At 41.4% G+C, this 16,358-nt stretch overlaps 1 protein-coding gene across 1 annotated transcript in view; it reads right to left on the reverse strand.

Annotated features, from left to right (window-relative positions):
• The window catches only part of kcnab1a (potassium voltage-gated channel subfamily A regulatory beta subunit 1a), a 92,394-nt gene extending 83,441 nt beyond the window's left edge, over positions 1 to 8,953 (reverse strand). Inside the window, exon 1 of the mRNA XM_070905313.1 lies at positions 8,667 to 8,953. Within this exon, the coding sequence (XP_070761414.1) occupies positions 8,667 to 8,953 (287 nt within the window). The remainder of the gene's footprint in view (positions 1 to 8,666) is intronic.
• Between the last annotated feature and the right edge of the window lie 7,405 nt (positions 8,954 to 16,358).

Genomic DNA, 16,358 nt, shown 5'->3' on the forward strand with positions numbered 1-16,358 from the left:
ACAATTGACTTTCAGACGCTCTGATTCCCTGCCATCAGCGGTGCACAGGCTTTTGTTCTTGAGCTGTAATCGATTAATGCAATGAGGAAAAAGTGCCTTGACAAATATGAAACTGTGCCCAGATTAATAAAATATCCGGATCTATGGTGCTACAGTTTGTATTTGTGTGGAAGTGTAAATTTTGTTTAACTGACACAATCTACTGTTGACAAGTGGTATTTCTCTCTCACACACACTCATACACACACAGAAAAACACTAGCATCCCCATGCTTTTAAGTCCATTGTCAAAGTGACAGCAGGTCCACGGCTCCCCCTAGTGGTGACACCACCAACCAGCACCATAATACAAATTACAGGACAGGCTCTTTCGCTGCATCTCCCAAGACTAATTTTAATCTCCTTCATGTAACTAACCCCCTGCACCTCACTCGCCCACCCACATGTACTATATAACTGTGAAACATGTTTTAAAAGTGTCTCCATGTCCCCTCAAGGGGTTCTTCACACACCTACCTCATTACCTGTCATGTGCATCATCATTACAAATATGGTATTTAACTGCTGCTCTTATCTTGAAAGATCTACAATGGGATGAACACACCCACAAACCTATTAGTGAGTCCATCTGGGGATTTCTACTTGAGTTACATGACTGTGCTCAGACCTCACAGACTATCATTATGAGTTTTGGTACTTTGGCTGTGGTCTGAGTCACCTTGAACATCAATTAATAGAGTTCAAGTAAAAGGATGAGTGTGTGTTTGTGTGTGTGTGTGTGTGTGCCACAAAGTTAAAGTTGGCACGGCTCCTTTTCCTTTTACGTGGCGCAGTGTGGGAGAGTAAGATGAAGATCCACTGAGGCGTTATCCTCAAGTGACCTCATTGAGACCCAAGGAGAGCACTGCCTCTTAAATAACCGCTTATCAGCCCTCATCAATAATGGCCAAATACCAAGAGAGGGGAGGAGCTATGCAGCGGAACTTAAAGAGCAGAGAGATGGATCATTTATGTCTTAACAGAAGATGTTTTGTCCTTATTTTGGCAGCCTGTACCCAGTAAATGAGAAGTTAAAATCATTTTAAACAGCAAAGAAAAACAGTAGAGAAGAGGGAACATACTTCGCCACCTTCTGACAATGTCATGAGATTTTTCTTTACTTGCCAATTCTAAAATCTCTGTCTCATTTGATCTCAGATCTAATGAAGCAAAAATCAGCCGAGCACAGTGACTGTTGAGCCTGTCCTGACAGTAGTCAACTCCTGCCTGGCACTCTCCTAAATGAGCATGTAAATAGGACAAACTGATGGCCTATTGATTCACACAATCAGCTAGTGCTGACAGAAGTGAAACATCAGAAGTCTGTGCATGTGAGTGTGTACAGAAACTAGTGATGTGTGTGAGCGGCCGGTTGATTTTCTGTCAAAGCTGTAGAGTTGATTTATTAATGAGGGGTCATGTAAAGAACAACAATAGCCGACTAATGAACTGGTGATGTGTCTGTGTGTGTGAGTGCTGGGAGACTGCCCTATATGTCACATTTACAAAAAACAGTTTCACACTTTTTAAGACCAGAATGGAAACTGCATTGACTAATGGGTACACAACTGGTGTCTCAATTTCCACAATAACCACAAACACATTCAGCATGTATAATAAAAGTTCTTCTGCGTGTGTTGGGTTCATGGTTAAGGCTTAGGGTTAGACATATATTGGTGAGTGGTTGGAATAGGTTAATTAATAAGTCAATGAGATGTCCCTAAGTAACATTTACACGAAAGTGTCTGTGTGTGAGTGAGAGAGAGCCAGGAAGCGTACAAAATGGATCAGGAAGATTGATAAAACACTAATTAACTTAAAGCATCTCTGTCTGAGCTACAGCAGTCCTTACTTCTCCTCTGCTCTCAAATGACCGATAGATCTCAGTCACTACTGTAATTGGTATTGAACTCAGAAATTCAGGAATTTACACTAGTGAACTAAATGGTATCTTAATATTTGAATTTTATTTATTTAATTATTTTAGACTTTCAATGACTGCTCAAAAAGTAAAATTACATTTTTAATTATAATCTAAACCTTAATAGTAAGTAAGTATTGTTATAATGATTGTTAACATATTCAGTAATTCATATTAGGTTCATCTTGAATTTCAAAACATTTAACCAAAATAACCTTCATAACATCAGCAACTAGTACACAACAACAAAAAAATCTAATAGCCAAGGCGGGACCTTTAACCAGCCAACAGAGACAATACAGACAGAGAGATAAGAGTGTATTTAAGTTGACTCACGTTATTTGAAGAAGCCATTCTCCCTTTCTTTCTGTCCATATAATAGTTTCCCTCTGCACTTGATACTGGGAAGATAAAATGCATTTTTATGTCTCAAGAATCTTCTTCCCACACGTCTTCAAAGCTGCTGGCTAGCAAGCATTACAAAACTAGCTATAGCAACTGATATTAGCAATACTGGAAAACTAGCTAACTCTCTCTCCCGGTTGTTTAATTTGAATAAAGTCACCAACCTTATATAATTTGGATGTGGCGAGCTTAACTGAACAGTAATTTTTTTCTGAAGTCTTGTCCATTCACAGTCTGCCAGCTAACACTTGATATTTTTTAACACTAATCAGAGGAGGTGAACTTCACCTGGCGTCCTCTAAGCAGACGTTGAAGGCTGCGATATAATTTTTCACCACACAGACTGAGAAACATGTACCGGCCGTTACAATTCAGAGAGGCGCTGTTTCACCATTTTGAAGACACGAGATACAAGAAATTGTTGAATCTTTTGAATTAACAATTATAGATAGTTTAGTATTGAAAACGTCACACAGGGTCTACAGGGTAGTTGTCACAATATTCTGTTGCTTTAGCGGTGTGTAACTTTATTGAACACACTGTACCATAAACCCCTGGTTAAAGGGATTTCCCCTTATTTTAATTACAAAATGAGGCGCTCTCTTTCTCTCTGTCCAAAGTAATTTATTACATGACTGGTTCTAAGCCAAAGGTGTCACAGGATCTTGGTCACCTTCTGTGTAAAGCCCATCACAGTTTAACACCTTCACAGGGCTTTCACTGTAATAGCTTAAAAAAGGCAATAGACCAGGTGCTTACACTGACATATATAAATACTGGGAGAAATTAGCCACAAAAGAGATTTACATCTAAAACAAAATAATTGTTTTTAGAAATGTGTACTCAAATATATTCTACAACACAACACTTTGAATTAGTCTAGTTTGAATTTGTCTGAAAGGCGGAGCGAACTGAGCAAATCAATACTTTCTAGTGCTGGTATTCCAGCAATTTAGTCAATTTAGATGTAGATGCAAGCACTTTCAGAAAAAAAGTCGATCTTGATGGTAGAAGCTAATAGGTATGTAATAAAACAAACAAACACACACTTGGTTCGCCAACTGAAACTCGCAGTGTGATGAATTCCCTACCAATAAAAAGTTTATAGTGCTATGTATACAATTGGACACATGCCTCCACACACACAAACACAACACACATACACACGTTTCTGTGACCGCCTGACCAATTAAGTATTTAGTGAGGATACCAGCTCCAATGTTAAATATTCACTTGTTTTCCAAGATGAATAAAATATGAGCAATTGACGCATTTATCTGCATGTGTATGTCTGTGTCTGATTGCGTGTGTGTGTGTGTGTGTGCGCATGGTCTGTAAATCACTGGTTGAGTGCACAATTTCACTCACTGCTTCTCAAGTGTCAATTGGTTACAAACTACAGCTTCATTAGGCTCTGATTAAGAGTGCACACTGAGACACACACACAAACTATTGCACACACTGATAAACTGACAGACACATAAACACCACAACATAAAGGGAGAAAAAGGCCGTCCCCGTCTTGTACTTGAGCATGAACACCACTTGTATCCGTTAGTTAGGGGTAAAAATAGAGTGTTATCTATTTTTTCTTTTCATTTTAAAATAGTCATCCTCTATTTGTATTGCAGCTTTGACTCTCTCTCTCTTCACCCCTCCCTCTCCACTCACTCCAAACCAATTATTCACTCTTGCTGTTTCTGTCTGTTTGGCGACATAATAAGTAAAGCCTGGACAGTTTCTCCTTACATAGGCAGATGCCAGAGTCCAAACACTTATAGTGAACACGAGGCTCCAGTCCAGAGAGGACTGGTTTGTGACTGGCTGTAGTCAGTAAACATTCACTCTTGCTCTCTGTTATTTGGGGTTCAAACACAGCACTGTTATATTTGTTCTGATCTTCCTTTCCTGCTTTAAAGTAATGTGGAGCTCATTATTGACAATTCATGATTTAAAAACAGAAAAATAAGAAGATGCATGAAGAAAAAAGTGAGTGACAGAGGAGCAGAGAGACAACTGTGACTCTGTCACCTTCACACCACAGTCTATCAGCAGGCAGAGCTCATTTAATCAGATGGACTGACAAACATCCAGACTGTCTGCACGCACACACACACACACACACACACACACCCATGTGCACATAGCATATGCTTCATAATGTGACCCTCTGCCCCCTGGAGGTCTAAATGTCCCCTCACTGTCGTTCCCTTACCCAGCATCCCCTGCTCTGTATCCAATAATATCATGGGCTTTTGATTAATCTATTTCCCCACTAGGCTGATTGAATTGATGTCTGCTTTAATTCGGTGTGTGTGATCAAAAATCAGCAGAGTGCATTTGCCTCTGTAACTACTTTGGCATTTAGGTTAAAAGGGGATGTACTAGATTTATGCTTTTGGGGGTTTTTTTTACAGGAAAGGTTGATTGAACACAATAGTTATTTTTCAGCTTACTATTCATTTAGTTACATGAATATAAAACAACTTCCTTCCTGTCCTGAAGCAGCTCAAAGGAAACACAAAAAGACATCATTATTTCACAAAACGTGTTATGAGCACTATAATATCAGAAAAAGTATAGAAACTGTAAACCAGAAAGTATTGCTGTCTCTCTACGGCATAAAGCTGCATTTTACAAAGAGCAATAAAAACTTGATAACAAGAAAAAGCAAATTGTGACCATTGCAAGAAAACTATGTAGCTTATTCTATGTAATTTCCTGCTAACTGTGCAGAGTTGATTTCTGGCACACAAAGTGTTTCAACTAAAGCAGGAAGAAGACTTCCTCACATGGAAGTGATTCAAAATGTTGAATAACAACACACTGTAACAGCTGTACCCTCTTTAATACAATGCAAAGATAGACTGAGAACACAAATAAAGCAGGAGAAGGGGAACAACTGAGCCGAGGGAAACACCAGAGTGAACCTGTGCCGGATGTTCATTTATTGGTGAGGCGTTCAAGACCAACATGTGCGCTGGCTGACTGTCAAAGTCACTTTCTAAAGCTTTTTCTTATCAAGTCTTTCAGGAACAAAGTGGCTGATCACTGCTTCTCTAACATGGTTCACTAACACTGTCACATAGCGACAGTATCTGGCCCTGACTAGATAATTAGCGTTAACATTCGCCACATTAGCCCCGAGGAAATGTCGAATGCATATGTTCACACTGAACACAGTAAGTTTTTACATGGTCAAGATGCCCATTAACAATACAATGAACATGCACACATAAGAAGCAGCAGTTGCTGTCTTACAAACACACACACACACAGATGCTCCCCAAACACAGACACCCACACACTCATGAATAATAAACTGTAGGGCATGTGAGTGCACGCTGTGAAGCAGAGGCTCGTATCTGCTTGTAGTTTGTCTCTTCTTTCTCTTCCCCTCTGTGCTCTTTGTATAATTTTGAACGAATCAAAGGTTTGAAACAAAATAGAAACCATGAATGTGAGCGTCTTCACATTGGGAAGGACATTTTGAGATATATATAGTCTATGCCAGTGCTGCAGTTACATGGTACCTGTAGGGATGAGGCCCAAGGTGAAGGGTCACAAAAAATGGGTTTAAATTAAAATTAATTTTAGGGATTGTAGTTAGGACAGGGGTTCCCAACCTGTGGGTCCGGATCCACCCAAGAGGTCGCCAGAATGATTAACAAGATAGAGAAGAAGACAAAAACATATTTCTACTGTCTTCACAATCAAGTTACTTTCACTAACTTTTCTACATCTTTATTTTTTTGTTGTGAAATACTGGATAGTTTTACCTTTTCAGACCCAGCTGAAGTACACAAAAGGAGGGGAAAAAATCACTCTTTGGTGGAGCTGTCATAACAACCTATGATGGGGCGTCATAAGTAGACACTTCTTTGTTTGAAGCCGAACCAAAAAGGTTGGGTTAGGAAATGCTTCCACAGGCTGCAAGTCACGACTCACCTCTCTCTACAGAGCCAGAGGGACTTTAAAGGAAATTCTGGGCGCTGAGGGCATCTCTTCCGTTGGGGTGTTCATATTTTAATAAAAGCATTTCATATTTTGTAGCTGGCTCTTTTTGCTTGGATAATGTCATCTGGTGAAAAGGATTTACATTTCAGGAGTTCTAGGCTGGAAATTAATATTTACCTAAACAAAAGTACATTTTCTCTCCTGTGTGTGTGTGTGTGTGTGTGTGCTGACGGAGTGCCCAGCACAGGTCTTGACCACTGATACACACTGACCTGGAAAAGGAAGTGGGAAGCCAGCTGTTTTATGCGGTTACCATGGCAATGAACACAAACTTTCAAACACACACACACAGAGCCCCATGTACACACAAATGCCAAGGTCCCAAGGCAAAATGCTAACAGCGCATGGCCATATGAGCTCCCATAACCACGTTGACCCAACAGGAATACAGACTGCCATCACCCCCCCCCCCCCCCCTCAGCTCTCCCTCTCTGCATTGGTAGACACAGACGGGTGATAGAAGAGTCATGCTCCATGCTGTCATTACCTCTGAACCAACACAACAGCAGAATAAGCTTAGCTCATGTTATTATTACACTGATTGTGATATAGATGTTTGCAGAATATAGCCACAGAATCAGTGAGGAGAGAGCCTGGGGAATGAACGGGCTGTTCAAATGACCAAAATACAGTTCATGGAAATGTTAAGCCTCTCCAAATATAAAACATACATGGACTTGTCATTTCTAAACAACACTGTGGAGCATCATTTGGGATTTTCATTACATATGGTAAGATGAAATAAACCTGCATGTTTTTAACAGATGTATTTCCCTAATTTTATCAATCTGGACTTTGGATTTCTCATTTTTTTTCCACATTTTTTCTCATATAATATTATTCTTGTGTTGCTGTTAAGTGTCAGTGTTCAAACAGTGTCAGTGTAACAATGTTTGTAGAGGACAGCAGTGAAAGTGTGAGTGTGAAGCAGGGGGTGTCTGTAAAAGAGCATTCATGTGCAGGCAACTTTCACGGACAAATAAAGGTTAAAGATTAATTACAAGCTGCAACCAACAACAGAAAGTCTATCTGAGAATTAAATGCTTTATTTAAGATCATTCTTCTCCTTTCTTTCCTATTCAAAACAACAACACAATGAAAGGCAGAGCAGCTACATGCTGCTTTCTAGCCTGAGGGCTGAGCAGCAATGAGCCAATCACATTCACTCAAATCACTCACCAACACTGTGACTGCTTTGTCACAGATGACAAAACTAGAAGAAAAACAACAACAGCACAAGTGTCTGAGGAACACTCAGGAAGGAAGTGGATCATCTTCAAAACAAAAACCCTTTGGAGGATGTTTTAATCCATATTTTCTACACAGCGCTATACATGTATACATTCTGATTATGCATGGCCCTGGTGCATTGACTCCTATTACTGACACATCACTTGTTTTGAAACACATGTCCAATTTAAAATGCTTCAGTTGTGCCGGTTTAACTGCAAACATGAACACAGAAATGATCTATTCCATACATTATTATTATGCATTAGAATATCCATGATACAATTTTGAGTAAATATCAAGATAATGCAGACAGGTAAAGAACATTAGTGGTAACCTAGATTGTGCTTTTCACTTGAAAAACTATGAAAGTGTGTTCTGGGCTTCCTGCAGTTTGTTGACATTTTGAAGTATTCAACAATTTTTCCAGCGTGTGACAGAAAAATCTGGCACATTACAATATGAGTGCAGACACTTGTTGTTATGTCCCAGTTTATTGTTCATTTTTAAGAATGAATTTATCAAGAAGCGTAGAGTAACAGATCAGATCGGAGTTACTGTGTTCTATAAATAAGCACTCACACAACACACTCACATGAAACTATGTGCCCTCATAGAGTGATCAGTCAGGTGGGGGGTCTCACGTTGAGATCAATAGTCCCACTGAATAATTTAACTGTTGGAGTATGTGGACTCATGCTGGTTTTTTAGTCTTAACTTGAGTTCAAAACTTTTTCCACATCTCAAATCTGCATCGTGTTTTATTATTCGACGCCAAAGAGAACCAATGAAATCCACTGACAGAATAATATGAATATCAACGACGCAGAGGAATCCAAAGTTAACACACACCAAAAAAACTCAGCTCAGTGAATCAGCAGTGGACAGAGACAACATGCATCCCTCTTGTAATAATGCTGTTAGGGTTGCCATGGCAACAAATTAGCGTAATGATGTGAGCCTTGGAGTACAAAGGAGGACTGACATAAAAGTCTGCATGAGAGTCCTCTCAAACATTCACACACACACACACACACACACACAGGTGAGGTTACCTGTAGAGCATGCCAGTCTGGCTCTTGACCGTGTCGTGCAGCGACAACGAGTGGAAATTGAGAAACTCCTCCAGCTGTTTGAGTTCCACCACACTGTTGGGTTTGTTTGCAGTCCACAACATCAGGGGAGCGTAGGGTCGCGGCCCCGTCCCCTTGGACGCGTGCCTGACGAGCCTCCCCTGTCCCGGGCCTTGGGTCTGGACCCCGCCCTGACCTCCTCCCTGACCTCTGGAACCCTTCTGCTTCGGGTTGGGGATCTCGGGGCACGTTGCTTTGTACAGGTACATCTTCGCGCTCTCTTCTTCACTTTATCCTCTCTTTCAGTCTCTCCCGTCTTCTGTGAGTCTGTCCCACAAACATGTACGCTCAGAGTAATCCAGGTAGGCCGCTCGCCCACACAGCGCTACATGGAGCAGAGGACTCTGAGTGTGTGATTAAAGCTCAAAGGAAAGTGAAGTATTCCTCTGGATAAAGCTCCATATAAAACATATTCCTCTCATTTAAAAAAAAATACAAAGGAAGAGATGCAAGAAAATCCAAGTTGGGGAAAAAAATAAATTTGAAGAGAGAAAAACAGGACTGAAGAGTCCAAACTGTCTGCAGGCTGCACGTCCACACGGGAAAAACAGGCTTTTTCTTTACATGTTCTCCTCCATGTGGGCTGTGCCACATATGTTCTCTGCACACATACACACATGCAGATGGAAACAGAGAGAGATACACACAGATATGCCCCCCCCCTCTCTCTCTCTCTCTCTCTCCCCCTCTCTCTCCTCTGCTCCCTCTCTCATACAACACACACACTCATGCTGCCACTTTGCCCCCTGCTCAGCCAGTCTACATTATAAGCTCAGTTTGGTTTTGCTCCCTATTAAATGGCATGGGAATCTGGGACATTTTTTCCCGCCCTCCCCTCCTTCTCCCTCTCTCTCTCTCTCTCTCTCTCTCTCCCTCTCTCTCTCTCTCTCTCTCTCTCTCTCTCTCTCTCTCTCCTTCTTTTACCCTTTTTCTCTCCAACTCCCTCGTATCCTCTCTCCCACTCTCACTTTGCCCATCATCTCTCCTTTGTCTCTCGATATTCCCTCTGTCACTTACTCCTGATTTCTCCTCTCTTTCAGCATTTATGTCTCTTTCCTTCCACCCATCAGTCTTTTTTACAGATGCACACACCACACTCTGTATGTGCGCATGTTTTATGTTACTTTACACACGTTCCCATCCCCAACCCGCCTTTAATATTTCCTTTTAATCTATTTCATCTCTTTAGTCTTTCATTTCTTACCCTGCCCTGCTCTTTCTCCTCTGTCTCCCTCTAAACAAAGTGTACTCTGGAGTTTTGCCCATAACAAACACCTAAAATAAACACACACACTCTCACACACATACACAATTGCGCCCCGTCTGAGGGCAGCGTTTCAGTGAACCACAAAATAAAATGGGGAAGCCTCTTTCTCTGGTCTGTTTTCTCTCTTTCTCTCTCACCGAGCACACACACCTACAAACAACTTACACACACACACACACACACACACACACACACACACACACACTCACCTCTGGCCTCCTCTTGAGAGTATTCAATGACATCACGTCTGGTCCTCAAGTGGATTGTGGGAATCATGAGGAATACCATTCTCCCATATCAGGAAATGTGAGTTTCGACACACACACTGTCACTCTTTCTACAAACATACATACACACACACACACACACACACACACACACATATAAACACACAAATGTTGAACTTGGAACTCTATTCTTCCATTCATCCTTGGTATTCAGCAAATCAAGCAAGTGCCACTCGGCCAAAATACCCAACATACACATGCACACACAAACAAACAGAGCTCAAAATGAACAGTAGACACATGGAAACATTAATTCACTCAATTATGTCGAGTTGTGAATGTGCTGTTGATGCTCTGTATCGTTTATCGCTAAGTTTAACTTTTGTTTGTCGGGATCAAGTTTCTTTCTTCTCTCCTGCAGGTATCAGGTACCGACTGCTTGGCTGTCCTTTGTTTCTTAAACTTTGGGTCCAAACCCAGAACTGTGTATAGGACCTGGTTATGGTGAATCCCCACCTGCAAAGAGTGCTACTGCAAAAACATTTTGTGTTATTGTTTTTGTTTTGTTTTACATTTTTATGAATCCTGAAATAAGGGTTTATTCTTTATTCTTCTATTAAGTCTTTTTCTTTTCAAGATTTGTAAAACGTAACAAAAGAAATTGCACAAATTAGAGTGTACTCAAGACAACCTTAGACAACTTTAGTTTTTTCAAAACTATGTTAGAGAGGGACATGTAGAATATTCATACCAGACTCCCATAAAGGTTAATTGTATTTCTGCACTTGAAAGAATATGAAACTGTGGCAGAAACTGTATTAAAATGACCTTGCACACACACACACACACACACACACACACACACACACACACACACACACACACACACACACACAACACACAGAATTAGGGAGTGAGGTTGACAGAGGGGCAGCTGTGTCCATTGTCCAGCAGGATGGGTGGAAAAACTGATCCTGCCTGGCAGCAGGAATGTCAGCTGAGCTTATGCAACGGCAGAGTGTGTTTACGGTGTATTTATAGACACTAGAAGCGTACATATGGAGCCTATACATGCACAAACATTTAATGCACATATAGTAAACTTTAATATCAGCACAACAAAGAATTAATGCACTGATCTGCAGTCAAATTCACTATTGATTTTACAGTTCACTTTTCTGTCCCTCTTACTCTGATTTTTTATTTTTCCCCTTTTATTTTGGCCTCTGATGTTGAGAACAGTCACATTCTCCTTTGAGGCGCTCAGCATGTGGGCAGGTCACTGACAAGAATACCAAATAGATAGATAAATAGATGGAGGGAGGAGGAGAGGACAGTTTGGGGGTCCACTTGGGGGTTATAGCAGCATCTCTGTTTATCTTCTGTTTTTCATTATTTACACTTTAGTTTTTGACACTTTGTTTACACCCTTAACTGTTAGTGCTTCACCAATTTTTCATTCTGAACTTTTCCCATCAGCTTCACGTTCCCTGAGACTAATTAACCATCTTTTTCCGTCTCTTTCATTTTGCCCCCCACCGCCCCCACATGCACTTCTTCCAGCGAGTGAATCCCTATACAATAATTGCATATGTCTGATAATTATCCAGTGTGCACAGCATGATAGAAACAGAACAAGTAGAGCAGCATGCCATGGCACAACACTGCCTATCTTTTTTTATGGATGAATTTTAAAAAAGATCACATGGTTGAAGTTTGTGCCCACATTGTACCCTCTCACAAGCAATCTGCACTGTATAAAACAATTTTTCTGTGGTGTTTACTTGAATGAAGAAGCTCTTTCTATGCCATCTGACTCTATGGCAGCAATAATTATGCCAGTGATCAGTCTCCAGCCCTCAGGGACTGTCCTGCTCCTGTTTAACACCAGTGTGTTGGCCTACATTCTCTACTAAATCCCATTGTTATTATCATTGAAAATCTAAACCAGCTTAATGCTGAAGGGTGAGAGCAAAGTGAGCATGATAACAGTATATTACATTGACTGTACAAAATATATGGACAATGCACCAAGTGTCCTTAGGCTCCTCTTTTTATCTTATTGTTCTTTCAATCATCTAAAAGGCTTTAAAACATGAGCCAAGAGGAGAAAACACTATTCAACTGCATTTAGTGGTTTGGCTACATCTGAAAGAGTGCTAATATTTAGCATAATGTTACAACATTGAGGGGTGGTTAGTTTTAGCATGTTCCAGTGTAAAAGGGTGGCTGTTGTGTGAATCAAACCTCTAATCTTGGTAGCATCCCCACGCTTCATCCATCAAGCCCTGCTGGAACATGTGTTTTTGTTCTCCGTGCAACAGTATCATGTTGCCACACCTTTGTCTCTAGTGCCAAGGGTGTGAGGAAATATAAACCCAATACCTAGTTAGAGAGGGGCAGTGATACTGTTGGCCAGCATCATTTCAACCAATCAAGTTTCCTTATTTGCTCACTTTGCCATAAAGTAATGATTTTCCGACAACTGTGTGTACCAAATCTTCCTGTGTCTGAATGAATAGACATGAAAGTCTGATAGATTTGTTAGTGAAAACACATCAACTTTCAGACATGACTGTAGCATGAAGGTGTTATTAAGACGCCTCTGTCTGTCACAGTCAACAACGGTGCTGCTTGTTAAAGGGATGGCACATCTTGTTACTTACTGGGGGACGAATCATTGGCAGTCATGTGAGAATTTACCAGCCGAGTAACACAAAACACAGCTATGTACTGGTACTGTACAATAAAGTAGGTGCTGTGAACAGTGTGATCCAAAGACATCTAAAGGTTTAATACGAGGTGATTTGTGTTAGTATTTGCCAGTGACAGAAAATTCAACAGTTACCTTGATCTAGTGAGGCAGAATACATTCATCAGATTCTCAGTACCTGCATAATGACAATTAAGAGAAGGGATAGTTTAAATACTCTCTTTTAAAAATGTATTAGCATTCATTTGTAGCAGGAAATAAATACATATTTTAGGGGTAGAAAAGGCTATTTTTAGCTCAGTTATAAAAGCCTGGGGTTTCTATGGTTATATCCTGCCCCAGTTTTTATGCAGAATCACTGGAGAGACTAAAAAATCGAAGCAATTGTTCTGATTCAAATGAAAGAGAGAGAGAGATATCCAGCCATCGCATGCTGTTTGGCATCCACGCCAGGGGCTCAGAGAGGAGAGCTGGCAGACAGCGTGTGTGTGTGGTGTGTGTGTGTGTGTGTGTGTGTGTGTGTGTGTGTGAGAGGCACGAGTTGGTTGATTGGCAAGAAGGGGAATTTTGGAGGGGCTCATGCTCACGCCTTTTCTAGGTCAGAGTCAATCATTAGTCGTTCTTTCAAGGAGAAGACTGACACCCCATTATAATAATGTCCCAGTGATCAGACACTAATGATCAGTATTGATTCTCCACAATGAATTAATTATTAAACATGTTGTTTTTTTGTCTGTGTGTGTGTGTATATGAGCAAGTGTGTATGTGTGAAGGTCATGCTAATCTTATAGTGATTCACACAGTGTAGTGCGTTCTATTGGTGGTCCATTAATCCCGTCACTTCGGAAACATACCTATTAAACGCACATGCACACGCACACACACACACACACACACACACACACACACACACACACACACACACACACACTCCTCACACTCCTCACACTCCACATGCACCTGTCAATCTGTCAGTCGAGCCTGAGAGGCTTTCATCATATCTTTATGAGCCTGTAAATAAAGAGCATGTGAAGTGTGCAGCCACCAACATGTCACCAAGCCAACTCTTAAATAACATTAGAAGCCACATCTGAAATAACAACCTATGCAGTAATAACTACGTATAGTATCTGACCTGTGTTCTGACTTGATAAAATTATTATATTTTTCTTCAGTTTTCAGTTAAAATATATCCCATAAATCCATTTATGGTAAGTATGGTAAAGGTTTGTTATGGCAACCAAAACCACCTGTGAAAGGTTAAGAAAAGTTTCAACATTGTCTGTATGAGAGGGAATATATATTACACTACTGTCTATATCAGCACTGAATATTGATACTGTACTGTACAACTTTAAGGCACATAAATCACAGGAGACAGGTTTGGCTGTCCAGGTTCTGTAGAGATTATTAAACAATGATGACAAAACACATGGCAGAACAAGCCAAGCACGTCTGGAAGTGGCTAACGTGACCTGATGAGTTACTATTAATAAAACAAACATTTCAACATTAATTTAATCAGCAGCCAATCACTTTTAAATATAACCTTGTCTTGGACATTTACATTGTGTTCTGTTTCCTGTTACAAGGCTAAAAAAGACATCACACAGCACATTGTAGCCGCCAGAAATCTTACATGAAGCAAAGTTACACGAAACTAATTTGACAAAAACATCTTGCTGCTTCTGTCATACAGTATGATTCTGTAACTTTCTGCCAATTCATTTTCTCTGAATAGTGAAAAAATAAATTTGGATTATAGAAATCTTATGCTTTGTTGCTATACGAAATAAATACATCCAAAAGAATATTTGGGAGACCTCAACATTTTGTCGCCATAGGCCCCCAGTTCTTAATTATCCTTATCTCCTGTCTCTGCTCTGCTTTGTTTTTCTAAATTAGAGAGCGAACAGAGCCAAAACCAGCAGGGAGGCTGGAGAATAAAGACAGAGGCAGGAAGAGAGGAGAGGAGATAACAGGAAGGGAGAAAGGCTGGACTACAGGCCGATGAATGTGGAGCTTTAGGCTTGAATGATTGGAATGGGACACAGACGGATTAGGCATTTAGCAACAAGAAAGGAGAGTAGAGCGACGAGTGGGAAGACATGGCAAAGGAAGGAGGGGAGGAGGGGGGCGGGGGTAACCCAATACTGAAAATATCCATGTGTGAGAAAAAGGAGGAGACAGAGAAAGGAAGAGATGGGAAAACAAGATCACCACCACTTGCTACACTCATATTCCAACTTCCCAAAGTGGAAACTGTCATGCTCGTTGTAGCCTGAAAACCGACACCATTGGTGCGTTCTGTCTGTCCGTCACACGGTCAAGAATCAAAACACTCCCTCCAGCCTCCATATGTTTTGTCACCATGGTGTTAAAAGATGTCAACACGGTCTAATGCGGCAAGACAGATGCTGGCTATTAGCATTACTGCCAGATCAGGTGACACAACTCTAAGCCGGGGGGGGGGGGGCTCGTTATGGCCAGCGTGACTCCTCCTGCGACACACAATGCCCACAAATGAAACGATAGGACGGGAGGGGGACCACTTGTCATCAGATAGCGCTGACATGTCACACACCATGTGCATTTACTGTATGCTGCACACACCAATTTACTGATCGCAGTGTTAATGGTGTGTAGAGAAGCAAAGAGCCTTTAATATTTCTATGTGTGTGTGTCTGTGTGTGTGTGAGTGGGTAAGCACTTCTGAGATGAATGTGTCCATGGCGCCAAATGATTTTGTGCATCAACAAGTAGCTCTGTACAGTACATTAGGCCTTCAATCTGTTTGCACTGTGTCAAGTGTGGCTGCATGGGCGCTTTAAACTTTCTCTCTCTCTCACACACACACACACACACACACACACACATACTGACGCACTTAACTGCTTAACTGACCTGTAGGGCATGCCAGTCTTTTGTGCGACTGTGTCCTCTTTGCCCAGTCCAAACATTTTCAGGTACCAGTTGGTCTCCATCTCTCTGATCAGCGCCGCCTTGTGTCTGTGCGGCGCCCCCTGCTTCCCAGATGAGGAGCCGCGCTTGGCATCCTGGGAGTTGCTGCGGTGGGCTCTCGTCCCGCTGAGAGAGGCCACCGATTGTTTGCGGTGCACGTGGTGTGGCTGGTGTCCACCGCCGGGCCCCCCGACGCCCCCACCGCTGCTCCGGGCGGCTAGCATGGCCCCAGAGGGTGCCCCCTCCCCTCAAGGGCAGAGTTCAGGGAGCAAGGTGAAGAGGAGGAGCGTCAGCCTCCCAAGTGTTTCCTTCCTCTCCTTTTTTGACTGATCACTCCCGCTTCAGAGAGTGATGCATGTCTAAGGACTACTTTTAGGCCATCTTCTGCAGTTCTCAAACTCTACATTTACTTCCTGAATTTTGTTTGTCTGTTTCCTGTCTGTGAG

This window comes from Enoplosus armatus, chromosome 5 (assembly GCF_043641665.1).
Source record: "Enoplosus armatus isolate fEnoArm2 chromosome 5, fEnoArm2.hap1, whole genome shotgun sequence".
Lineage (NCBI taxonomy): Eukaryota > Metazoa > Chordata > Actinopteri > Centrarchiformes > Enoplosidae > Enoplosus > Enoplosus armatus.